Source organism: Urocitellus parryii, chromosome 5 (assembly GCF_045843805.1).
Source record: "Urocitellus parryii isolate mUroPar1 chromosome 5, mUroPar1.hap1, whole genome shotgun sequence".
NCBI lineage: Eukaryota > Metazoa > Chordata > Mammalia > Rodentia > Sciuridae > Urocitellus > Urocitellus parryii.
The window spans coordinates 15,294,512-15,316,558 of NC_135535.1; the positions used below are offsets into that span (position 1 = coordinate 15,294,512).

Genomic DNA, 22,047 nt, shown 5'->3' on the forward strand with positions numbered 1-22,047 from the left:
TCATCAAAATGCCATGCCTGATGGCACTGCCCAGGTAGCAGTCACCAGAGCATTTCCATACCCAGCTCTCCAAGAGAATTTCCATCTGTAGCCTCTCTGCAGGGAGGTTCAGAGAACTTTCAGTGCTAAGATTAAAGAAATCTGCAACAAAACGCCTCTCTGAGTGGGCAAACATGGTCTTTCAGGGACAGGGCTGTTTAGAAAAAAATGGTGCTCTGTGTTTCACCTCGTCGTCGTCACTTCATTGTATAGCATGACTGGAAAATGGTGACAGAGACCATAGAAAGCTAGATGGAAAAGCGTCAAATGAAACCCAGTGCAAAATCTGGAGCTGACCAGCTTAATTGGAGATAATGAGAAATAAAACCACATCTCTACTTGCAAAGTTAATAGAGAACTTAAGCAATTACCCAGAAAATTTATACCAATAGTCCTTTACCAAAATGCCTATAAAATGAAGACCAAAGTGTTTTGGGACTTTGAATGTTCACAGAATGCCTTCAAGTCCCCACTTTAAGGCCCCAGACTCAATGCATACTTCATTCTTTTCAGTGAAAGGTAGAAAACTGTGTCCTACTATATAGCAGAGGCATTCACACTAACTTGGTGATTAGGTTTCTGCCTGCAGAAACAGGACCACTGGGCAGAGATTTCAAGGCCTGTTATACTAGAAAGCAGTAGGTAAGGACTTGGGTAAGGAAGTAAAAAACCCAGGGGGCCAGTAAAACAAATGGTAAAAGGAATGCAAAAGCCTTCTTCTGGGGATTAGACTATCCTTACCTTTTTAAAGAAATATCAATCAAAATAATAAAATGTCAATCATTTTAAAAATAAAAAGTCAATTTAAAAAAAAGTTTCCATGGGGTACTTGCAAATGTTTAAACTTAGAGGCCTCTTCATGGGCCCACTTGGGAAGTCTGCAATTATGGAATTCTACACAACAGTTCCGTGGAAGTGGCCCGATGGCACTCGGGACATCTTATAAAGGGGGTGCCCGGTCATCACTGTTTACTCCTCTTTAAACTCAGGTCATACTCTGTGTGTGATCCTCTCCTTTTCAGACTGGATACTTCATTTTCAGAAAGCAGTGTCACCTTTCTTCTCTGAAAGTCCCAACAATGTTAGGTCCCCCAACATAGACCTATTTCCAACAGAGGAACTTGTGGCCTCAGAATAGCAAGTCGGACCACAGCCACCTAATTCACAGAGGTGGATTCAGTACATACAGCTCAGAGAAAAGGAAGGTGGGGAGGGCTGGGGTGTTCTTACCAAAACTGGGGGCGCTATGCAAGGTCATGTCCCGAATCACCCTGGTGCCAAAACAGGACCACATCAAGAGGAACTGCTGGGCCACTTTCTTCAGGGACCCTTGTCTCTTGGCAGCCACCTACAAGGAATTCAATGGGGTTAACAGGGATCATCTTGACTTTTCATTTATTTCTATTTGAAAAGACAGGGAGGCTCATGGGTCTTAATACTGTGGAACAATGTTCTGCAGCAAAAATACACTTAAAAATGGAATTGGATGCCAATACTCAGTGCACACATAGAGAGGCTGACGAGACTGAATCAGGGATGGGAGATGCAGAGTCGGGCTTCCACCTCCTAGGGCTGAGGGCCAGGTCTCCCCTGGGAACCCAAGAACTCACAGCTGCCATGGCTCACTGGGGGCTCTGTATTAGCCTGCTGTTCACACAGACAAGTGAGGTGCTACAGGACCCAAGGCTGCCCCTTCCGCTCCAGCTTACCAACCTTTACAACGCATCGGTCCACCATGGTGTCCAGCCACTCGATGTAGGACTCGATGGGCGACTGCTCCTCCAGCAGGTGGTCAAACTCCTGGTACACTGTAAACAAAGGAGAGCCCCACACAACTCCTGCAGTTGTGTTTAAATAGAGGTGCACCTCCAAGGAGCAGGGGGTGCAGGATGGGCAAGTAAAACTCCAAATCCTAGCAGGGCATTCACAGCATTAGGTCATCAGCGCCCCACCGACCTTCCCGGGCGCATCTTCCATGCCTGTGAATGCTGCGAGGTGGGGCCATCTCATGCATTTGTCAGTTCCCAACAGGCTCTGCTGTTTTATACCTTTTATACTAAGGGGGCCTTTAACCCTGCCTGGGGCCCTTGCCCCAAACTGATCAGTCCGCCTCTGTTCTTTCCTGGCACTTTATTCTATCACTAATAATGCGGGGTTACAGTCAGGTCTGTGAGTGTCTCCTTGCTAGTTCTTTGTCTGCTACCTTTATTATCTAGTGCATTATCTGCTAAGCAGCTGTTAGCCAATAAAAACAGGCTTGAATGAATGGGCGGAGGGGCTGCTGCTCTGTTGGTCCAGTTCACTCTGGTTCAGGGACTCCCCAACTGTCTAGTGGGGAGATTCGGGGCTGACACCCATGCACTGAGCCGTTGGCCTTCAAACTTGGTATGTTTCCTCAATCTCCCCTTCCTGACCCTGCATCACAAAGCTCAGTCCTCTTTGATAAGATGCAGTGCATTTGTGAATTATTTGTTCAACTTCTGATTTGCCATTAATTCTGGTTGTGAGGCCAAGATGAGGCCTGGTTTCACATCCAGCTTTCCTACTTTGCCACATGACTCTGGGAAGCCTCCCCAGTTCTTTGGGGCTGTATCTTCTCTTCTGTAAAGTGGGGGTGACAAGGGAGTGTTCCTCACAGGGCTGATGGAGAGATTAAGTGAAGTCAGCATATGGTGGATTTGATGCAGGACTTGGCACACACCAGACAGTCAAAAAACTGCATCGTTATTTCAGTGATGACCTCTAAAATTCTTAACTGGGGAAGAGTGGGCAGGGGGCAGCTGCAGAGGAAGAAATGGGAGCCTGAGTTGAGATAGGGCTTGGCCAGGAAAGAAGCCTTGGGAGGGTCCACATGGTCCAGTATTCCAGCTGCTCTATTTGCCTTTGAAAAGACCTCCAGGGGAAAGAGTCCTCTAACAAACATCTTAGAGGACTTTTCGTATAAGCATCATAAGCTCAGACTGGGGGACTGGAGATATATGCCCCTCAAGATGACAGTACAGAAGGCTTACCTTGGAATTCAGAGGGGCCTGGGAAACTCTGAATAGCCCCCCTCTTCATGGGGACAGCTTCTCTGCAGCACCCTGAACAAGGTCACTTGCACCATACAGAAGGTGCAAGGTACTTTAGCCATCCCCCTCGCTCCACCCATGATCTCAGCATCAATCTTTCTAAAATCCACCCCCCGGAAGGAGTACTGATCTCCCCCTTCCTGTCTTCAAGCTGCCTTCTCCTGAGGTGCATGGCAAAGGAAGAACCACTAGAGGGGGGAGGTGGCCGGGAACCCTGAAAGGCTGTGGGGAGGCCCTGGGCAGGACAGAGGTGATGGTGTCCCCTGGCCCTCTCCTGCGGCTCTTCTCCTCAAAGCAGAGGCCCTGACCAGGTCAGGGTAGTATTTGGAGCAGCACACACACAGTCTGAAGTTGGAAGTCTCTGTCCACATGGACATGAATGTATGCTGGCAGAAGTCAATCACTGTCCACCCCTTCTCAAGCATTAATGTGCCTGGAAGTTTCTCCTGCCAATAGGTGCACCAACTCATGTGACCCTCCCCTGAAGCAGCTGTGGACTCCAGACTGACACATGCGGAGACAGGCAGAGTAAGCTCTAGTCCTCATTGTTTATGTCACCACCAGGGAGGTATGCCTGGCATCCGGGGTCATATGTGGGGTCCTTTGCATGACATTGTGTGCTGCCCAATTGCACCAGCTGTGTTGACACATGTCAACTGGCCCTTCTGTCTGGGTCAACTCATATGATGGGAACAATAAGGAGGATGGGACCCAGGAAGAATGAAGGGGCAGAATGCCACTTAAATAAATACCAAGATCCTCTGTCTTTCTTTAAAAAGCAAAATCAGAAGGAAATGAGCCCTGGCGGAACACCTTACACTGGATGATGAGTTTCCGGTGCTCATCGCGGGAGTCTTCCATGGTGTAGAGGGTCTGCTTGGTGATGCTGTTCAGGTCCACGTTCCTCCAGTCCTCCAGCATTTGGAACGTGATGTCTGCACTGTGGATCACCGTCCGAGACGCCTGTGACCCAATCCAATCCACTCATTAGTTTGTGGGTTTTAGGTTAAAATACCTAACATTGTTTCCTTTTAAGCCTCTTCAATGAACCTGCATGTGGAATTCTGTAAACTGCCCTGAAATTTAGGAAAACTCCCTTTCAGGAAAGCAGCAGACAAGTCCATCATTCAGAAGACTCAGACACTGTTTCCTCCTGACTCTTCCCTTCTCTCTCTCTCTAAGTAGCTACCAAGGTGGCCTGGGCCAGGCCAGACCCTGCTGTTCCCAGCTCCTTTGGTCTTGACCCCATCAAACAATGGGACGAAGGCCAGAGATCTGTCAGCCTCCTGACGGGCGCCTGTGGGATGGGGGGTCTCTGCTCCGTAGCCCGTGTGGCTCGAGCACTTGAGAAGCAACAGGGCCAGGCTGGATTTAGGAAATGTTCCTGCTCCTCTGGCCCATGATAGGTTCAACCCCAGAAATTTCAAAATGTGTAATTATCATGTAAATGCATTCTAGATTAGTTTAAGCTCTAGTTTTCTGTTTGTTTTTTCTCTTTGTATGCTAGGATGATTAAAAGCAATATGAATTATCAAGATGGAGGAAAAAGGAAGTACATTGTAAGGATCAATTGTGTGTGTGTGTGTGTGTGTGTGTGTGTGTGTGTGTGTTAGGGCTGTGACTTCCCCAGCAAACCCTCACTAGTGAACTTAAATTTACAAGTTGGAACAAAATTGGGAACAACATTACCAATATGGAACAATACCAATAAAAGCCAAGAAAAACATACCCTAGCTCGTTTCCTTTACTTGCATGTATTCAAAACATCATTGAGTAAAATAAAAAGACTGAAAATACACAAGGACTTTGTAAATCTCATGATACTTCTGAACTTCCAGAGGATGGTAAACAATGTCAACCCTTGTTAAACCTAGACTGTCCAAGCACAGTAGCTTACTTAAATAACTGCCGAAGTCTTTGAAGGCCAAAGAGGCCTAGAATATATAAATATATAAATTGCATCAGTGTCTAATGCTAACAAAAGCAACTGGAGGTAAAAGTCAGGTTTCTGGATTCAAACATACCTACTTCATATCCTGGCTTGGCTGCTAACTAGCTCATTGATTTGGGACAGGCAAGATTAATCTCAGTTGACTGCTTCATGAAATGGATAGCACCTATGTATTAATGAGGGTATGGAGATAATGTTTGAAAAGCATAATTAGCTGCTGTTGTTCTGGTTGGTTCTCTTTGCCGTGGCTGTGTTGATATCTCAGGGCCTTTGCACGTGATGTTCCCATTCTTCTCCCACTTTGCCCCAGCAGCCCTGCAGTCATGATGGGCTAGCTTAATTGACACACCCAGAGAGGGGCTTCCTCTGACTGTCTTATCTAAATAGAATGTGCATATATTCTATGCCGGTTTCCATTCTCTTTCCTTTGTAAAACTCACATTTAATTTTTTGTTTGCTACACCCACTCCCCCCCCCACCAGGACAGGTGCCATTAAGCATAGTGTTTTGAGTAGGCACTTAAGAGACTTTGTGCTCTGAGTGGCTGAGATATGAGTGCCAAGTGGCTTGCTTGGCGTGCCTGGAAGAGCTTGGGTATGTGACAAGATCTTGGGTCAGAGAGTTAGTGGGGAGTCTTTGGTTGACTTGTTAGTCTGGTTTGCTCTGTGTGTTTAGGAAAGCTCATTGGGATACTGGCGCAGATGTTCTGTGGTATTTCATTTCTCACACCAACCCCGGTCCTCTGGCTGATCCAGGAATATGTCTGAGGCTGTCCAGTAGATGCAAAAGTGGTGTTTGCCAATTAAATTGCATACTGTCTTTGAGTGTGGGAAGTGGAAAAATTGCTCACGGTGGGGGCAATTTCACTCCCCAGGGTGTGTGTGTGTGTGTGTGTGTGTGTGTGTGTGTATGTGTGTGTGCATGCTTGTGCAACACTTGGTTGTAGGCATGCGTATGGATGCTTAGACCTGCATGTGTGTTGAAGGGGCAGAGTCCTTCCTAAGCCATCTGAGCCCCAGAGAGAAGCACCCAAACCATGTCTGTTCCCTGATAGGACCCAAGGAGCATCCTTCTAAGCTGGCCTCTGCCCTCAGGAAGGTTTCTTGGTTTTGCTGTCTTCTGCCCTGAATCCCCTTAATTTATCAGGCTTTGCACAGGTTAACCTCCTTATTGAGGGTTTCCTTCCTTCCTGAAATCATCCCTGTGCCATGCACACCAGGCACAGGACAGGAAGTGTGAGATGTGTGGGGAGGTGCAGTTTTACTCTCTGGATTCTGTTTGGAGCCTTCCTTCCTTCCTTGACTTGGAAGAACCAGCATCACCAGACCCAGAAGCACTTTATGGGAGAAGCTGCAAACCTCAACACACAGAGGGGCAGGCAGGTGACACACATGAGCGAGGTGGGCCAACTCTAGGAGAATTGGTGGGTGAGGAGGGCGGTGCCTGCTGAGATGCTGCTGCTGCCAGGGGAACTGCCCTCCGGGCATGATACCAGCTCTCCAAGGGTTTCTACACCAATCTGGGTATTCAGCTGTCATCTAGTTTCAACTGTTAGTGACCAACTGAAAAAAAAACCTGATCATATGCAAATCAAACAATAATCTGACATGTCCTAGGGCCAGATTTGGTCTGTGGCCATCAGTTGGTCACTGCTGCTTTAAGGCTATTAGTAATTGAGTGTGATATTAATGGGTGGCCTTAACAGACTTTAGTTCCTTCGTTAGGCACAAAATTAATAGTTATATGCCCCCTAGTTGTAACTATAGAGTACATAGAGCACAGAGTGGGGTCTGTCACTTTTAGTTTATACACTTTCATGTTTGAACTTTTTTATGGTAAGTGCATGTCACTTTTGTGCTAAAAATAATGCAGATCTGGAAAAACTAAACAAAATTGGGCAAATATTTATGGTACTAGGTAGCTTTGAACTCTTGGATGCCACAACAAACAAATCATTCTGTTTATCCCTTTTGAATGGTCTGACTCAGAGGCTCACAGTGGGGGCAATTTCACCCCCCCCCCCAGGCTGAACTGGCCTTCTTGGCTGTCACAAGGGCTGGGTGGGTAGGACTATTGGCATCTAGTGGCTAGAGGCTACGGACACTGCACAAACAAGAAATCATGCACACCCAAATGTCAATAGGGACTGAAAAGCTCTGACTGATTTAAGGGATCCATAAATTTGCGGCCTCTCGAATACATCTGAAAGGCTCAGGGGCAACTGATGTTGATGAAATGATTTTGCATATGAGTTGAAACAGATACTGGCTACCAGTTTTATTCCTCATCTGTAGAAGCTAAACACAGAAGTTAAACACTGTTGTTGGCCTGACAGAGCTACAGGAAATTGTTTTTCTGGATTTGCCCCGGGATTTGCAATGACTAAGCAGTGGTTAATACACACAGAGGGTACAGCTACCTGGCAAAGATGATTTAGCGATGTTTGCCGTCTCAGGATTTGGGAAAACCTTCTCGACACTGCAAAAAGAGAAAAGTTGATTGGAAATATGTGCATGCTTTATGATTCTACCTTGATTTTCCAGAAGCAGATTTCAAAAAGTATCTTTCTCATTTTGCCTAAATTTGTCACATGGCCCACCCCCACTTTATGCACCCACTGACAAAACCCTGCATTTGATTCTTTGTTCTCCTGTTTGGGCTTCAACAACTATTTCCTAATGGTGATATTTGGGGTACAGATTTCAAAGTCACTCACATGCCACACTTGCAGGTGTGAGAAATGGTGGCGTCAATCAACCGTGAGTAAAGGCAATTATTTACTTGTCTTTCATTTGGCTAATTGCAAGCTCAATCACTTCTCTCCATAAATAATTGCAGGAATCAAATGGAAGCTTTGAAGAAGTCCCTTTAAAAAGTAGTATGTCTAATAGGAAATCTTGATTGAGCCTCCGTGGTGTGTGGGGGTAGGGAGTGCTTCTAGGGTGGAACCCAGCCTCCACAGTGATGTGGTTTTGCATGTCTAATCTGACATTTTTATCAGATTATTTCCATAACCTATTTGCAGATTTTAATGGTCTCTGCCTTTAGGAAAAGATCTTGTTTCCTACACTAACATATTGAGCTGATCCATTTCAAGTGAGGTGACCTTATATCCGGGAATTTTGTAGCAGAAAAGACACGCTCCTGCTCAAGGTCTTAAAGTTTGAGTGGCATTTGTTACCAACACCCCCCCAACACACACACACACACACACACACACACACACACACACACACACACATTCTCCAGATGCACTCGGGGCTCCCTGGGAAGAACGCTTCCTCCAGGCACGCACAGGTGGAAGGTTCAGCAGACCTCCTGGCTACCGACTTTGAACTGGTTGGTTTTGTCAGCATAATTAAAACGGGCACGGGGTATTCTTCTCATTAATTTCTGAACTGGTCAAGAAATAGTCTGAAATTTCCCTAGGATTATTCTAATTTGTACTCAGAGTTGGTTTGGTTTGAAAAATAGGGTGTGGGTGAAGGAATGGGGATGGGGGACAGATGAACTTCTAATTTTCCAGGCCGATCAATCGTTAATCCTTCTCCTTAATTACTTTTTCTTTAACTTTGTGATGTGGAATTTAGTGCTGGAGAAAAGAAAAGAACTGAGAGCCGTGAAATAAAGCGGGCTTTATCAATAGGTGATGGGCACTGCAGGCGGCCTCAAAGCACCTCTGAAAGGGCTCCTTTGCCTGCGGAGAGAGGGTAATTTGATCGCCTTCATTTTCCTCCCTGGCACTTATTTCGGGCAAGAATAGCAAGCTGCATTCAAATGGGGCTTTAAGAAACATATATTTTAAAGCCCTGTTTTGCTTAAAATCATTTCATCTTTGTTTAATAGCAACAAATGAGCTGCACACGAGTCTCACACAAGCATGAACACATGGTGATAGAAAAATAGAAGCAGTTTTCTTAAGACCCAGCTAGTGCTGGGGCATGAGAGGCGATGCTCTGCAAAGATCCAAACCCCAGGCCCCTTATGAGAAATATTAATTTGGCTTTCTAATTAGGCAGGGACTACATGAAGCCCTGAGCTATCACAATTGCAGAGCTTCAAGGAAATCTCAGAGCTCCTACTTACCAGCTGTGTGGCTTTGGGGAAGTTGCTTTGCCTCTCAGATTCTCATCTGTAGAATGGGGATACCCTTTTCTATGTTGCAGAGGTGGCATGAGGATGAATTGGAATAAGGAGTATGGTGGTGATAAGCAGAGACTTGGGCATCTGAGAGACTGGTAGTAAATTCTGTCTCTGTCACTTATTACCTCTCTAAGACTGAATTCTTTATGTAAAAAGAGGAGTAGGCCGCCCGTAATAAACAATTTATGAGAATTCAATAAGTGCATGCACATACAGTCCACAGTACAAGACCTAGTGCTCTATAGTCAAATGGTAGCTGGTAGCTGTTATTATTTTAATAACAATCACGTACAATGTTTGGCACTAAAATATTATATTCTGCTCTTCAATTTGTACTTACATTCAAATTTGATGTTCCTCAAATTTTCTGGGAGGTCGTGGAGAGCCACTTTTAGCCACTCATCCAGCTGCTTGGCAAACTTTCGAATCACCTGAGTTAAGCTAAAAAGAGAAATGGTGCTTCTTGAGTGCCACCTGTGTTGCTCAGTCCTCCCCAGAGGCCCTCTTTCCCCTAATAGTGGGTTGGCGCTACCAGTAGGCTCAGTCTTCTCAGCACCTCAGGGGCAGAGCTGGAAGCCCAGACTTTGTGGAGCAGGTGGGTATGGGAGGGGACTAACCAGGGCCAACCCTGGTCCATCATGCTCAACTGTAAAGCTCACTGCAAGGTGAGGAGTCATCCAGAACTCTATCTGCAAGAAAAACACGTTCCTTCGTGTTTAGGAAGATGGTGGATGAAGACAGTGGGTTGTAGCCTAAGAAGGCTGTTTTGCAGTTGGCCTTCCTCCTCATGCTGTCAAAGCCCACTCTGGTCCCTGTCCCCTCAGACAAGTTGAAACTCATCTGCAGCATATGGAAGATGCCTTCCCACCCAGCTTACCAAACTGCTGCCATGTCTCAGGAGCTGGGAAGCAGCCATATTTTTTAAATTGGCAAAGAGCCCTAATATGGGCCTTCCAACTGTACTAGATTTGGAGAGTTAAGGACAATTTTGAGATAAGAAGTGGGAGGGGGTAGGGGTAAGAAACTGTGCAGGGGAGGGTAGGTTGCAATATGAGATGGGACTTTGGGGTTGAAAAGACACTGAGTGCCCCAAGTCTGACCATCAAAAACATCTGCTCATAGCCCCACCTCCTGTTTCCTCCATGTGAAGCCCTGCTTGGCCACACTGGACATGTGGACCTCTCTGATGCTGATGGCCCACATCATTCTTGCCTTCAACCAATGCCACCTACACTGCCCTGGTTCAGTCTTCCACTGTCTCTCTCCCATCAGATCATGGTCACCAACCTTCACCCCACCCGGCATTCCATCCATTTTCTTTGGTCACCTGCTCTTCCCTTTCTATGACTCTAACCTTCTCCAAGACCTCACACCTCTACCCTCTAAGTCCCCTCCCCACAATAGATGGTGTCACCCCCCGTTTCTTAGGAAAGACAAACACAAAGGAAGACCATCACTTACGCCGCCTGCATGGATCATCTTTTTTCTTCCCGACAGAATCAAGGAGCAATCTCTCCTCTGTCCCAGGACTAAACTCCCTGTCCCACCCTCTCCTGCCTTTTAGGAACCTACACGACCAACTGGCCCTTCCCTTCTATATTCAACTTTTTACTCTCTGCTGGATTATTCTCTCAGTATTTTCATGTATTTAAGGATGCTTTGCCTTAAAGAGTAAAATGAATAAAATAAAAACTCATTTCCTCAACTCCCTTCAAGCTCCCACCATGTCTATCTACCACTTTACAGACATCTTCAAAGAGTGTTCTAGACTCTTTTCCGGGGAGGGGATCAGAGATTGAACTCAGGGGCACTCGACCACTGAGCCCCATCCCCAGTCCTATTTTGTATTTTATTTAGAGACAGGGTCTCACTGAGTTGCTTAGCGCCTCACTTTTGCCGAGGCTGGCTTTGAACTCATGTTCCTCCTGCCTCAACCTCCTGAGCTGCTGGGATGACAGGCGTGCGCCTCTGTGCCTGGCATTCCAGACTCTTTGTCACCTTTTCTTCACTCCCATTCACTCCTTGCCTTGCTCCTGTCCCTCAGCCTAAACAGCTGTCACCTGGGCAGCAAGTTCCATCAGTGGTGCAAAGCCAGAGGACGCATTCTGGTCACCTTGCGAGGCATCTTGGCAGCACACATTTCTAGTGCCCACATCTGCCTTTTGGACCCCCTGACTCCCCTTGGCATCTGTGACTCCTCACTCTACTGCTTCTCCCGGACACGGAGCTCATGGCCCTCTCCCTGGCCGTTGTGTGTTCCAGATCTAGCCCTGGGCCCTCTTCTCATAGAGCCCTTTTCCTTCCCTGCTTAGTCATCTCTCTTTGCCCTCAGCTTCAGTCACTGTCTACCACCACTTTCATGTCTGCAGCGCAGAGGTCTTTAGGACTCCAGGCCCACTGGGTATATGACCTCTCTGTTTACAAGTGCCAGAGTCAGGTCAGACTCCACATGTCCAAAATAAATTCCTGATTTCCCCCTCAGACCTGGTTCTTTTCTCATGTTAAAACTCTGCTTCCCATGAAGTTTTGTTTCTAACTTGTTTATTATGAGAAGGTCCAAACATACCCCAAGAAAGAATAACAAAACAAAACTCCAAGGACCCGTGACTCAGCTTCAAAAATTAGCAATATTTTGCCAGTTTTCTTTTTCAGAGTGTTTTAAGCAAATTCATAATATCATTCACCCCCAGAAACTAAGTGTGCTTTTCAGAATCACAAGGTTTGAGCGTGGATGTGTGCACGCACACACACGAACATGCATGTAACACCTCCACACCATGAGAATGCTCAGACAGCATTGTCTAAAGCCTAGTCAGAATTCAGATTTCCCTTTTTCTCTCTAAGACATCTATTTGTTTGTTGGAATCAGATCCAAACAAGGTCCATATTTAGCATGCAAGATACAACATTGCTTCTTCAATTTCTTAAATACTCTTTTTTCTATTTTATGTTGTTGATTCACTGATGACACCATGTTACTTGTTCCTTGGGGTGGCCCATTCTATGATATGGCTGATTTCTTCCTTATAGTGTCATTTAATCTATTTATGCATTCTGTGTGCTTCCCACTAGGTCTAAAGACTTGATTAAGTTCAGTTTCAGTTTTTTTAGGCAAGGAAACTTGGTAGGTGGCCCTGGGATGTGAGTTGCATGGTATGATGAGGATTAAATGTCTTGGTTTTAAATGTGCTCATTTGGCCTCTTGTCCCATTACAAATATTTCAGGTTTTACCTCCAAGTTCCCTCTCAAACACTATTCACTTTCCTCCCTTTACTGCCCCCTTCAAGCCACTATCATTGCTCAGCTGGACTGTGACATTAGCTTCCTGAGTCCACCCTACCTCCTTCCCACCTCCACCCATCACACTGTGAAGGGGATTTTTGCAAAACACATGCAATGCTGATTAGTATTGATCCAAAGTCCTTAATACTTTCACATAGTCTAGGAGGACATGAACCCAAATCCTTGCCACAGCCCCCAGACCCATCCTCTGGCCTTCTTAGCCCTCTGCCCACCTTCTTCTTCTCCTTCCTTCTCCTGGCCTTTGCCCCCTTCCCTCCTCTCTCCAGGGCCTTGGGGCTGCCCTTCTTTCTGCCAAGAGCACCTCTCCTGCTCAACTGCTGAGCCTCCATTGCACCCGAAACCTGATGTTACTTCTATAGGGAAACCTTCCCCTGAAGCCCCTGAGTCCCTGTGAGTCCTCCTTGAAAGGCTGTGATTTACACTAACTGGTGTGGTGATCTGAGGCGTGAGTGTTGAGTACAGAGGGAGCCAAAGGACTGCGTGTGTCATAAAGGCCAAGTTCAGAAATGGTACCCATTGTCTGCACACTGGATCCAACTTCTAAGTGGGAAGACTTCTTAGAATGTTGGGCTGCTTTAGACAGGCTGAAATTTAGAAAAGTTCTGGTGACAGTCCGATGGTGGGAGGGCTGCTTGCCTTCTCCCTCCATGATGTGTTGCAGGTGCTGACACGGAGCTGGAGCAGGGACTGGGCCTTTGTCTGGGAGCAGACACTCAGCAGCAGGACTGTGGGTGGGCCTTTCGCTTCATGCAATCATTCGTTTTTATTAAGCTGATGAAAAGTGGGGAGGAAGTCAGCCCAGAAAAGATTCTACTTGGGAATTGAGAATTTGGGCCTGTAGTCTCTTAGGGGTCATCGAAACATTCAAGCTGCTTTGCTGTGGTGTCAGGCAGCAGTGAGGAGCTGTCTTCCCTGTCACCTGCTGTGAGGGATGCCTCCCTAAGCCCCAGGCTGGCCACTCCCTGCAGCGTCTGTGGAGGCTGTTACCCTGTCGAGGATGGCTCTCCCTCCTCCAGGGGGTTCACCCGCAGCCCACGCTTTCCCCGAGCTCTCCTTCCTCCCCTCATCTCACCCCCTGGGCTGGGATTCCAGGGATGGCCCAGCACTTTTAGTGACATGAACTCTTCCTCCCTTTTATGCACGTGGCTCCCCGGTCTGAGGTTCCCGCTACGGCCCCCCTCCTGCATCTTAACTCTCACTGGCAGGTCCCTGTGTGACCTCCGATGATGGTGATGCTGTTACAACAACAGCAAAGTGTGATAACAGCAAGGACCTGTTAATGAGTGGTGCACCGTGCCAAGTGCTAAACACTTCACACCTCCCCTCTTGTTAATCCTCACCTCAACCCCATGAAGTAGGCACCGCTGTTAGTCCCAACAGAGAGGTGAGAACCCAGGCCCAGAGATGCTGTTCCATTCTCATTCGTCCAGGGAAATGTGGTAAGTGACAGAGCCAAGATCCAAGCCCAGGTCTGTCCGATTCATGACTGTTCTCCCTCTGCAATCTCAGATGGTGAAAATACCCACACCTGCCCCTCACAGTGCCTGGGTTCCTCATCTCCAGAGCCAGCTCCTGATTTTCACTGCTATTCCTTTAACACCTCAGGGTTGTCCTCAGTCTTTGCTCTTTTGATATCTTCTCCTCCTTGCCAATCAAACCATACACACACACACACACACACACACACACACACACACACAGAGTCTTATGGTCAAATAATCGCTGTTAACAACCACTACACCAAGATCACTTGAATGAGGTGAAAACCCTAAGTTTGAGAATGATAGACCTTTCCTATAAATAGAAATACACAATTCATGTATACCCTGTCATAGTGTCACTTGTCACCTGAAATTCAACATGTCCTCTGAGTTGGAAAGAAGCCGAGGTCTGAGTCAGTGAGTTGGGAGCGGCACCCCGGCCTGACCAGGGTGGAATTAGAATGTCTAGAGCCGATGCTCATTTCCATCCAGAGTGAGCACAGGGCCCAGCACACAGAAGGCACTCAGACAAGATGAGAAGCGAATACGTAAAACTGAAAAGTCAGCTGTCGGATGGACCTCCATCCTCTTGATGTAATGTGACAGGCACTAGATTTATAAGTCAAAACTCACGGTAGAGCCAGGTGCAGTGGCACGTGTCTAATTCCAGCACTCAGGAGGCTGAGGCAGGAGGATCTAGAGTTCAAAGCCAACCTCATCGATTTCATGAGGCCCTAAGCAACTTAGCAAGACTCTGTCTCAAAATAAAATATAAAAAGGGCTAGGGATGTGGTTCAGTGGTTAAGCACCTCTGGGTTCAATTCCTGGTAGGGTGGGGGGGGAATCAGTGGTGATTATTTAACTATGTAATATGTGTGTACATAGCACCTGTAATGAAATATTAGAAGCATGTGAAATTTTCTTATAATTGTATGTCTTACCAATCACTCAGAAGGTACCTTTGTGATCCCGAGTGAAAATAGAGATTTAGCTATTATCCAGTTCACTTTGTCAACACACAAGAATGAATTCAACAACACCAAGCCTAAGTGACACACGTTTATATATAAATATGATTAGAAAGTTGAAATTCTGACTTCACATAGAACTGTTGAATAATGCAGAAAAGGCTGAGAATAGAATTTGGCTATGATCTCACCTGCAGGTGACTTTTGTGAGCCTATTTGTGTATCTGTTCCACTTGATGGAAAAAGCATCATCATTCCTACCATAATAAGAAAAGGCTGGACAATCTACAAACCCCAAATTTTAACTCATCAGAGAGCTCAAGTCACAACCATGTAGCCTGAAACCGTGAGCCCCAGAACCACAGGGCTTGCTTCAGACTGAGACAGTCCAAGCAAAAGAGAATCCCTGCTCTCCTCAGCTCCAAACTGGCTAACAGAAGCACCAAGTCTCAAGCAACTGTAGTAGAGTAACATAGGAGAGGCCCTGCGGCAGGAACATTGAGGAAATGAAAAGCCTAAGAAACAACTTCCAACCTAAGTGAAGGTGCCCCAGAGAAATTAGAAGCTGGTGGCACCCTGAAGGTAACCATAGCAACAACAAGGCCCAAACCCAGTGAACTTGGGAACAGACTGACTCCACTCCTTACAGTCAGAGGCCTAGAAGAGGCATGCCCATTTCTAGGCACAGATACTATCAACCTCCGTGTCTACTCTCATAAACACTGTTCTGAAGTCAATCAAAAATGATAAGATACACACAAACATTGAGAAAGAGAAAGCAAGGAGCATAACCAGTCTGTTAAACGTGGAATTAAAATGGTGACTATTCATATGATTCATAGTAACACGAATCTCATGGAAAAGATGAAACAGTAAGTGTGAATCCATGAGGGATTTCAGCTGAATGCAGGGATTATACAAAAGAGCCAAAAGAAATGTTAAATATGAAAGTAAAAACAAAATATGGTGACAGAGATGAGCAATACTCAACAGTCCCTTTACACTGACATATCCAATTAAGGGAACCAGTGAATCTCCAGGCAGGTGGTTAAAAATCATTCAATTCAAAGTCAAAGAGAGAAATCAGTGAAAAAAGAAACACAGAGCTTTCAAGAGTTGTGGGACCCTAACAAATGGTCTAATAGTCCTGTCTTTGAAATAACCAGAAGGAGAACATGATGAAATGTCTTAAAGCACAGGTCCAAGAAGCTCAGAAAAGTCTAAGCAGAATTCACAACAAAACACTTAGATACACCATTATAAAACAGCCAGAGAGAGAAGACAAAAACAATCTTGAGGGTGGCCAAGGATAAAAGGCACCTTTCACACAGAGAAACACAGGAAGAGGTACAAAGGACAAACGTGCAAGTCAAAAACAATGGGATGAAATCTCTAAAATGTTGAAAATAACCCACACACATTTGTCAATTCAGAATACTGTACACTGTGAGAGCATTTTTCAAAGATGAAAGAGAAGCCAGTTATTTTTCAGACAAACACTAAAATAATTCCTTACCACCAGACTTGCAATGTTATTAGAAATGTTCAAGAAAATTCTGCAGGCAGAGGAATATGATATCACACAGCTAGTAATGTTTACCAAAGAAAGGAAGTTCAAGACTCATTACAATGAAGATGATATAAAAGATTGGCACCCATATCTTGAATCACTCTGAAAGATAACTACCTAAAGCAGAAGTAGTTACAATATTTTCTAAGTTTTTAGCATATATAGAAATGAAATGATAATAGCACAACAAATGCATGACAAAATGAGAATATACAGTTTTAAGATTCTTATACTGCATGTGAGGCAATATAGTAGTATTTGAAGGTCTATTTAACTGAAGATATACAAGCCCTAAGCAACCATTAATTTTTTTTAAAGTATAAGTAACAAAACTGAATAGACACTTCACAGAAGAAATACAATTGATCAACAAATATATAAAATAATGTTCAACATCTCTAACAATAGAGAAATGCAAATCAAAGCTACACCAAAATTTTATCCCACTCCAATCAGAATGGCAATTATATTATGACACTAAATGTATAGGTCTAGATAGAGCAGCTAGAAAGGGAAGTTGTCAGATTGGATTTTTTTTAAAGGCAAGATCTCAGTCTATGCTGATTAAGAAATTTATTACAAATGTGAGAGACAGTGACAGAGGAATAGGGTGGGAAAAGATGTCATGCAAACACTAATTTTTAAAAAAAAAAAAAACCTAGAGCATCTATGCTACTATCAAAGTGGACTTCTGTATAAGAACTATTGCCAGGGATAAAAACAGGCATTACATTTATGAAAAGGAGTCCATTTGTCAAGAAGGCATTACATCCCAACTTGTGTATATATAACAGTAAAGCTTCAAAGTCAACTTCAAAATATACGATGCAAAAATGGATAGAAATGACAAATCCCAAAGTAAAGTTGGAGATGCATTCAACAGAACAAATGTATAGAAAGTCATTGAAAACAAAGAAAAACTAAACATTATCAATTAACTTGACTTAGTTGATAATTTATAGAACACTTCACCAAATAACAGCAGAGTATGCAGCCGTTTCAAGTATGCATGGAAAAAAATCAATATAGACCACATTTCTGGAGATAAAACAAGCTTCACTAAATATCAAAGTATTGATATATTACATATTATATATCAATAATTAATATTGATATATTATATATTATATATATATGTAATCTAACCATAGGGAAATCAAACTACAACTCAATAACAGAAAGATACTTGAATAACTTCTAAATATTTAGAAATCGAACATTCACTTCTAAATAACACATAGGTCAAAGAAAAAGCCACAGGGAAAGTAGAAAATATTTTTAACTGAATTAAATTGAAACTACAACATATCAAAACTTTGGGATGTCTCTAAACAAAGACTAGAAGACAAATTACATCATTAGATGACTTTATAGAAAAGCAGAAAGATTTGTAATCAATAACATAAGCTTTCACTTAAAGACATTAAAAAAGAGGAGCAAAACAAATCCTAAATCAATTAAAAATACAACAAAATTGAAAATAGAAAGACTTTAAAAAACCAGAGAAACCAAAAGCTGTTTTTTTTTTTTCTGAGAAGATCTGTATATAACATTGATAAATCTCTAGGCATACTGATCAAGAAAAAGGAAAGGAGGGCTGGGGTTGTGGCTCAGAGGTAGAATGCTCACCTACCATGCATGAGGCACTGGGTTTGATTCTCAGCACCACATAAAAATAAAATAAAGATATTGCATCCACCTGTAACTAAAAGAATAAAGATTTTTTAAAAAAGAAAAAGAAAAGGAGACATTAGGAATGAGAAAGGGGACAGACTCTACAGTTTTAAAAAGGATAATAAAGAAATAACAACTTTAAGCTCATAAATTTAAAATTCTAGGTGAAATTCTACACTGATGCTTCCAGAAAAAAAGAAGGGAATATTTTTCAGATCATTTCATGAAGCCCAGAAAATCAATCCACCCAAGTCAGAGAAAAGTATTACAAGAAAAGAAATCTGAAGATGAACAACTTTCATGAACTTAGATATAAAATACTCAATAATTTATTAGCAAAATTCAGATCTAGCAATGTATCATCTATAAATCATGACCAATTAGATTTATCCTGGGGAAGAAAGGCTGCTACAATATTTGAAAATAAAACATAGTAAAATCTGCCACATTAGTAGGCTAAAGAAGAAAAACCATATGATGATCTTGAATCAAAAAAAAAACTAACAAAATTCAAAATCCTTTCATGATAAATTCTCAGCACACTAGGATTGGAAGGGAACTTTCTCGATGCGATAAAGGGCATCTGTAAACCCCTATACCTAGCATCATATTTTATAGTGAACAAGGAATACTTTACCCTTAAAATCACAGAAAATGCAAAGATGTCTACTCTTGCCTAGAGGATCTAGCCATTGTAATAACATAAAGAAGAGAAAGGTTATACAGATTGTAAATCAAAAAACAAAATGGTCTTTCTGGGCATAGTGGTGCATATTTGTAATCCCAGTACCTTGGGGGGCTGAGGCAAGAGGATTATAAATTCAAAGCCAACCTCAGCAACTTACAGAGATCCTAAGCAACTTAATGAGACCTTGTCTTAAAATTAAAAATAAAAAGGGCAAGGGATGTTGCTCAGTGGTTAAGAACCCCTGGGTTTAGTCCCTGGCACTGAAAAACAAACAAAATGGTCTATAATCCTACATTACACATTTATACTCAAAAATTCCAAATAATCTACAAAAAGAGATATTAGAATAAGTAAATTTAATAAGATCTCATGACGGAATCAACACACAAAAATACAGTTTCTGTAAACTAGCAATAACAATTAGAAACTGAACTTTTAAAAAAGTATGATTTACAATAGCATAATAAGTGAGAGAAGTCAGACTCAAAGGCTACGGCATGACTCCATTTATACAAATTTTTGGAAAAGGCAAAACTATAGAGACAGAAAGTTGAAGAGTAATTACTAGAGGCTGGCAGTGGGGAGAGGGATGGATTAAAGAAAATGAGGGATTTTTTTAAAAGTGAAGGAATTATTTTTATTTTGATCATATAGAGTAAAAGTAGTGACGAATGGTAATGAATGTATACTCTAATAGACCTGAATTTAAAAATTCAAGTTAAATGAACAAAAATTATAGGAGGCATATAGTAAAACTGGTTGACACATGATCATAAGGCTTACCTTTCGGAGTACATGACAGATCTAAGACAAAGGACATTGATACAGCAGAATAACTTAGTGACAATAAAATTGATCCAAAATGTAGCAAAAAGGTAAGTTGTTAAATCTTATTGATGTTGGATGTGGGTGCACATTAAACTCTTATTTTCTGCATGTTTTAAATATATATTGCAAAATAGAAAATAAAATCATTAACCAAGGAGAAAAAATGATATTGATCCAAATAATATATTTGTAAAATTTTGTACCTTAGAAACTTGAATTTCTGGGCCTGGGGTTATAGACTGCTTGCCTAGCATGTGTCCTGGGTTCAATCCCCAGCACCACAGGAAAAGAAAAGAAAAAGAAAAAGCTAAGTTTCTTCTTCTTAAGTATCAGTGGAACACTCACTAAATCCAGTCATATATTAGACAATAAAAAAATCTAAATAAAGTCCCAAGAAGAAATAGTTTGGGCAATTGTCTCTAATTAAAAAGTAATAAAAAAGATAATTATGAATCATATAACCAGAAAACAATAGCCCTCAGCACTTTGATATTTTAGAATACCCTTTTAAATTCTTGATAAAAACATGAGATTTTAAAGTGCCTAGAAAATAGTAATATTAAAATATTACACACCAAAACCTAGGAGCTATAACTAAGATAATGCTCAAAGAAAAATCTAAGCCTGAAATACTCATTAATAATCAGGAATGAAAGAAAATAAACAAATTTAGTATCTATTTTTGGGTTAGTTCTGTTGTTTTTTTTACAAAACCCAAGCACCAAACACATAGGTGGAACTCAATAAATAATTGTTGAATAAATGAATAACAGAGTGAACTTAAGGAAAGTAAAAGGAATAAGTTAATAAAATAAAGGAGAAATTAATATATGAGAAAACAGAAAAAAAATAGAACCAATAAAATACCTAGAGTTTATTTCTTGACAAAAACTTACACAAATAACAAAGAAAAGGCAGAAGGTACAACTTCAGAAACTAAAAGAAAACATAATAAAGCAGAAAGTCAATCAGCATACAAATACAAGCCCATTTGGTTCAATGATAAGCAAATAAATTTAAACATCTGGAAAAAAATGGAAAATTTTCTAGGAAAATTTGCCAAAACCTAGAGAAGATAGAAAATCTAAACTGACCAGTTTCCAAAGAAAAGGAAGAAAAAAGTTAAAGATCTGCCACCATAAAACATCAGGCATAGATGCTTTCAAAGGAGAATTAATTCAATATATTCTTCAAGTGCAAATAATTACAACACTTTGTAAACTGTTTAGAACTTAGGAAAAAAAAAACAGGGAAGCTTCTTTTATGATTCCTTTTATGAAATAAGTGTAACATTTATAGCAACATCTGACAAAGATTAAATACCCAACAAAAACTGCAAATCAGTCTCACCTAGGTCTTTTGATGAATAAGACCCAAATAAAACATTAGCAAATAAAATCCTGCAGTACCTCTTAAAAACAATAAAATGCTATGACTAAGTAGGTCTGTTTTGTAGGAATGCAAGAATGGTTTCATATTGAGAAATGGACAGTATGATCATCTCTGTAGAGATGGATAATAGATAACAACTGTCCTTCATAGAAATTTTTAATGAATTAAAATGCTAATTTTTTAAAGTGCTAAAATTTGTCAATTGTCAAATCAACTTTGTGCTGAGTGGAGAAATACTAGATGTACTGTCATTGAAGTCAAGGACTTCAACATGTTCTTGAGGTAGAAGCCAACATAATTAGACAAGGGAAATAAATAAGGGTATAAAATTAGAAAGACAGATATAAAATTGTCTGATTTTAAACCTGATATGATTTGAAACCTGAAAAATCCAAGATAATTTTTTAAAAAGGGATGCAATGGTAAGATAATTAAATTTAGTTTGGTTAGGCCAAATATACAGCTATCAATAGCTTTCACATATAAATATATTTTAAAAATATGTAAAAAACCACTAGTCACACGAGACATGAAGGAAAAGATTGTACCAATGCCAGACACTCTGGCACATGCCTATGATCTCTGTGACTCAGGAGGCTGAGGCAAGAGGATTCCAAGTTCCAGGCCAGCGTGGGCAACTTGGCAAGGCCCTGTCTCAAGATAAAATAGAATAAAAAGGGATAGGTATATAGTTCAGTGGTAGAGTGTCCCTGGGTTCAATCTTCAGTATTGGAAAAAAGAAAAAGCAACAAAAAGATGGCATAGCTAAGAATAAATCTGTTTGGAAATATATGATATTTATATGAAAAATATTTACGACATTCCTGAGGGCCACAAAAGGAGGCCACAATAAATGGAAAAGTAAACTGTGACTAAGTTAGAAGTTTTCAGTTTCACAAAGCTAAAAATCTCCCTAAACTGATTTACACACGTAGTAC

The 22,047-nt window shown here is 42.2% G+C and overlaps 1 protein-coding gene across 3 annotated transcripts in view; it reads right to left on the reverse strand.

The window, feature by feature from the left end:
• The window catches only part of Rfx4 (regulatory factor X4), a 128,322-nt gene that overhangs the window by 35,495 nt on the left and 70,780 nt on the right, over positions 1 to 22,047 (reverse strand). For all 3 annotated transcript variants that reach the window (XM_026398580.2, XM_026398571.2, XM_026398585.2), the window contains exons 8-12: positions 9,545 to 9,645; positions 7,481 to 7,539; positions 3,929 to 4,073; positions 1,753 to 1,847; positions 1,270 to 1,387 (exon numbers count right to left, since the gene is read on the reverse strand). In XM_026398580.2, coding sequence (XP_026254365.1) covers positions 1,270 to 1,387; positions 1,753 to 1,847; positions 3,929 to 4,073; positions 7,481 to 7,539; positions 9,545 to 9,645 — 518 coding nt within the window. The remainder of the gene's footprint in view (positions 1 to 1,269; positions 1,388 to 1,752; positions 1,848 to 3,928; positions 4,074 to 7,480; positions 7,540 to 9,544; positions 9,646 to 22,047) is intronic.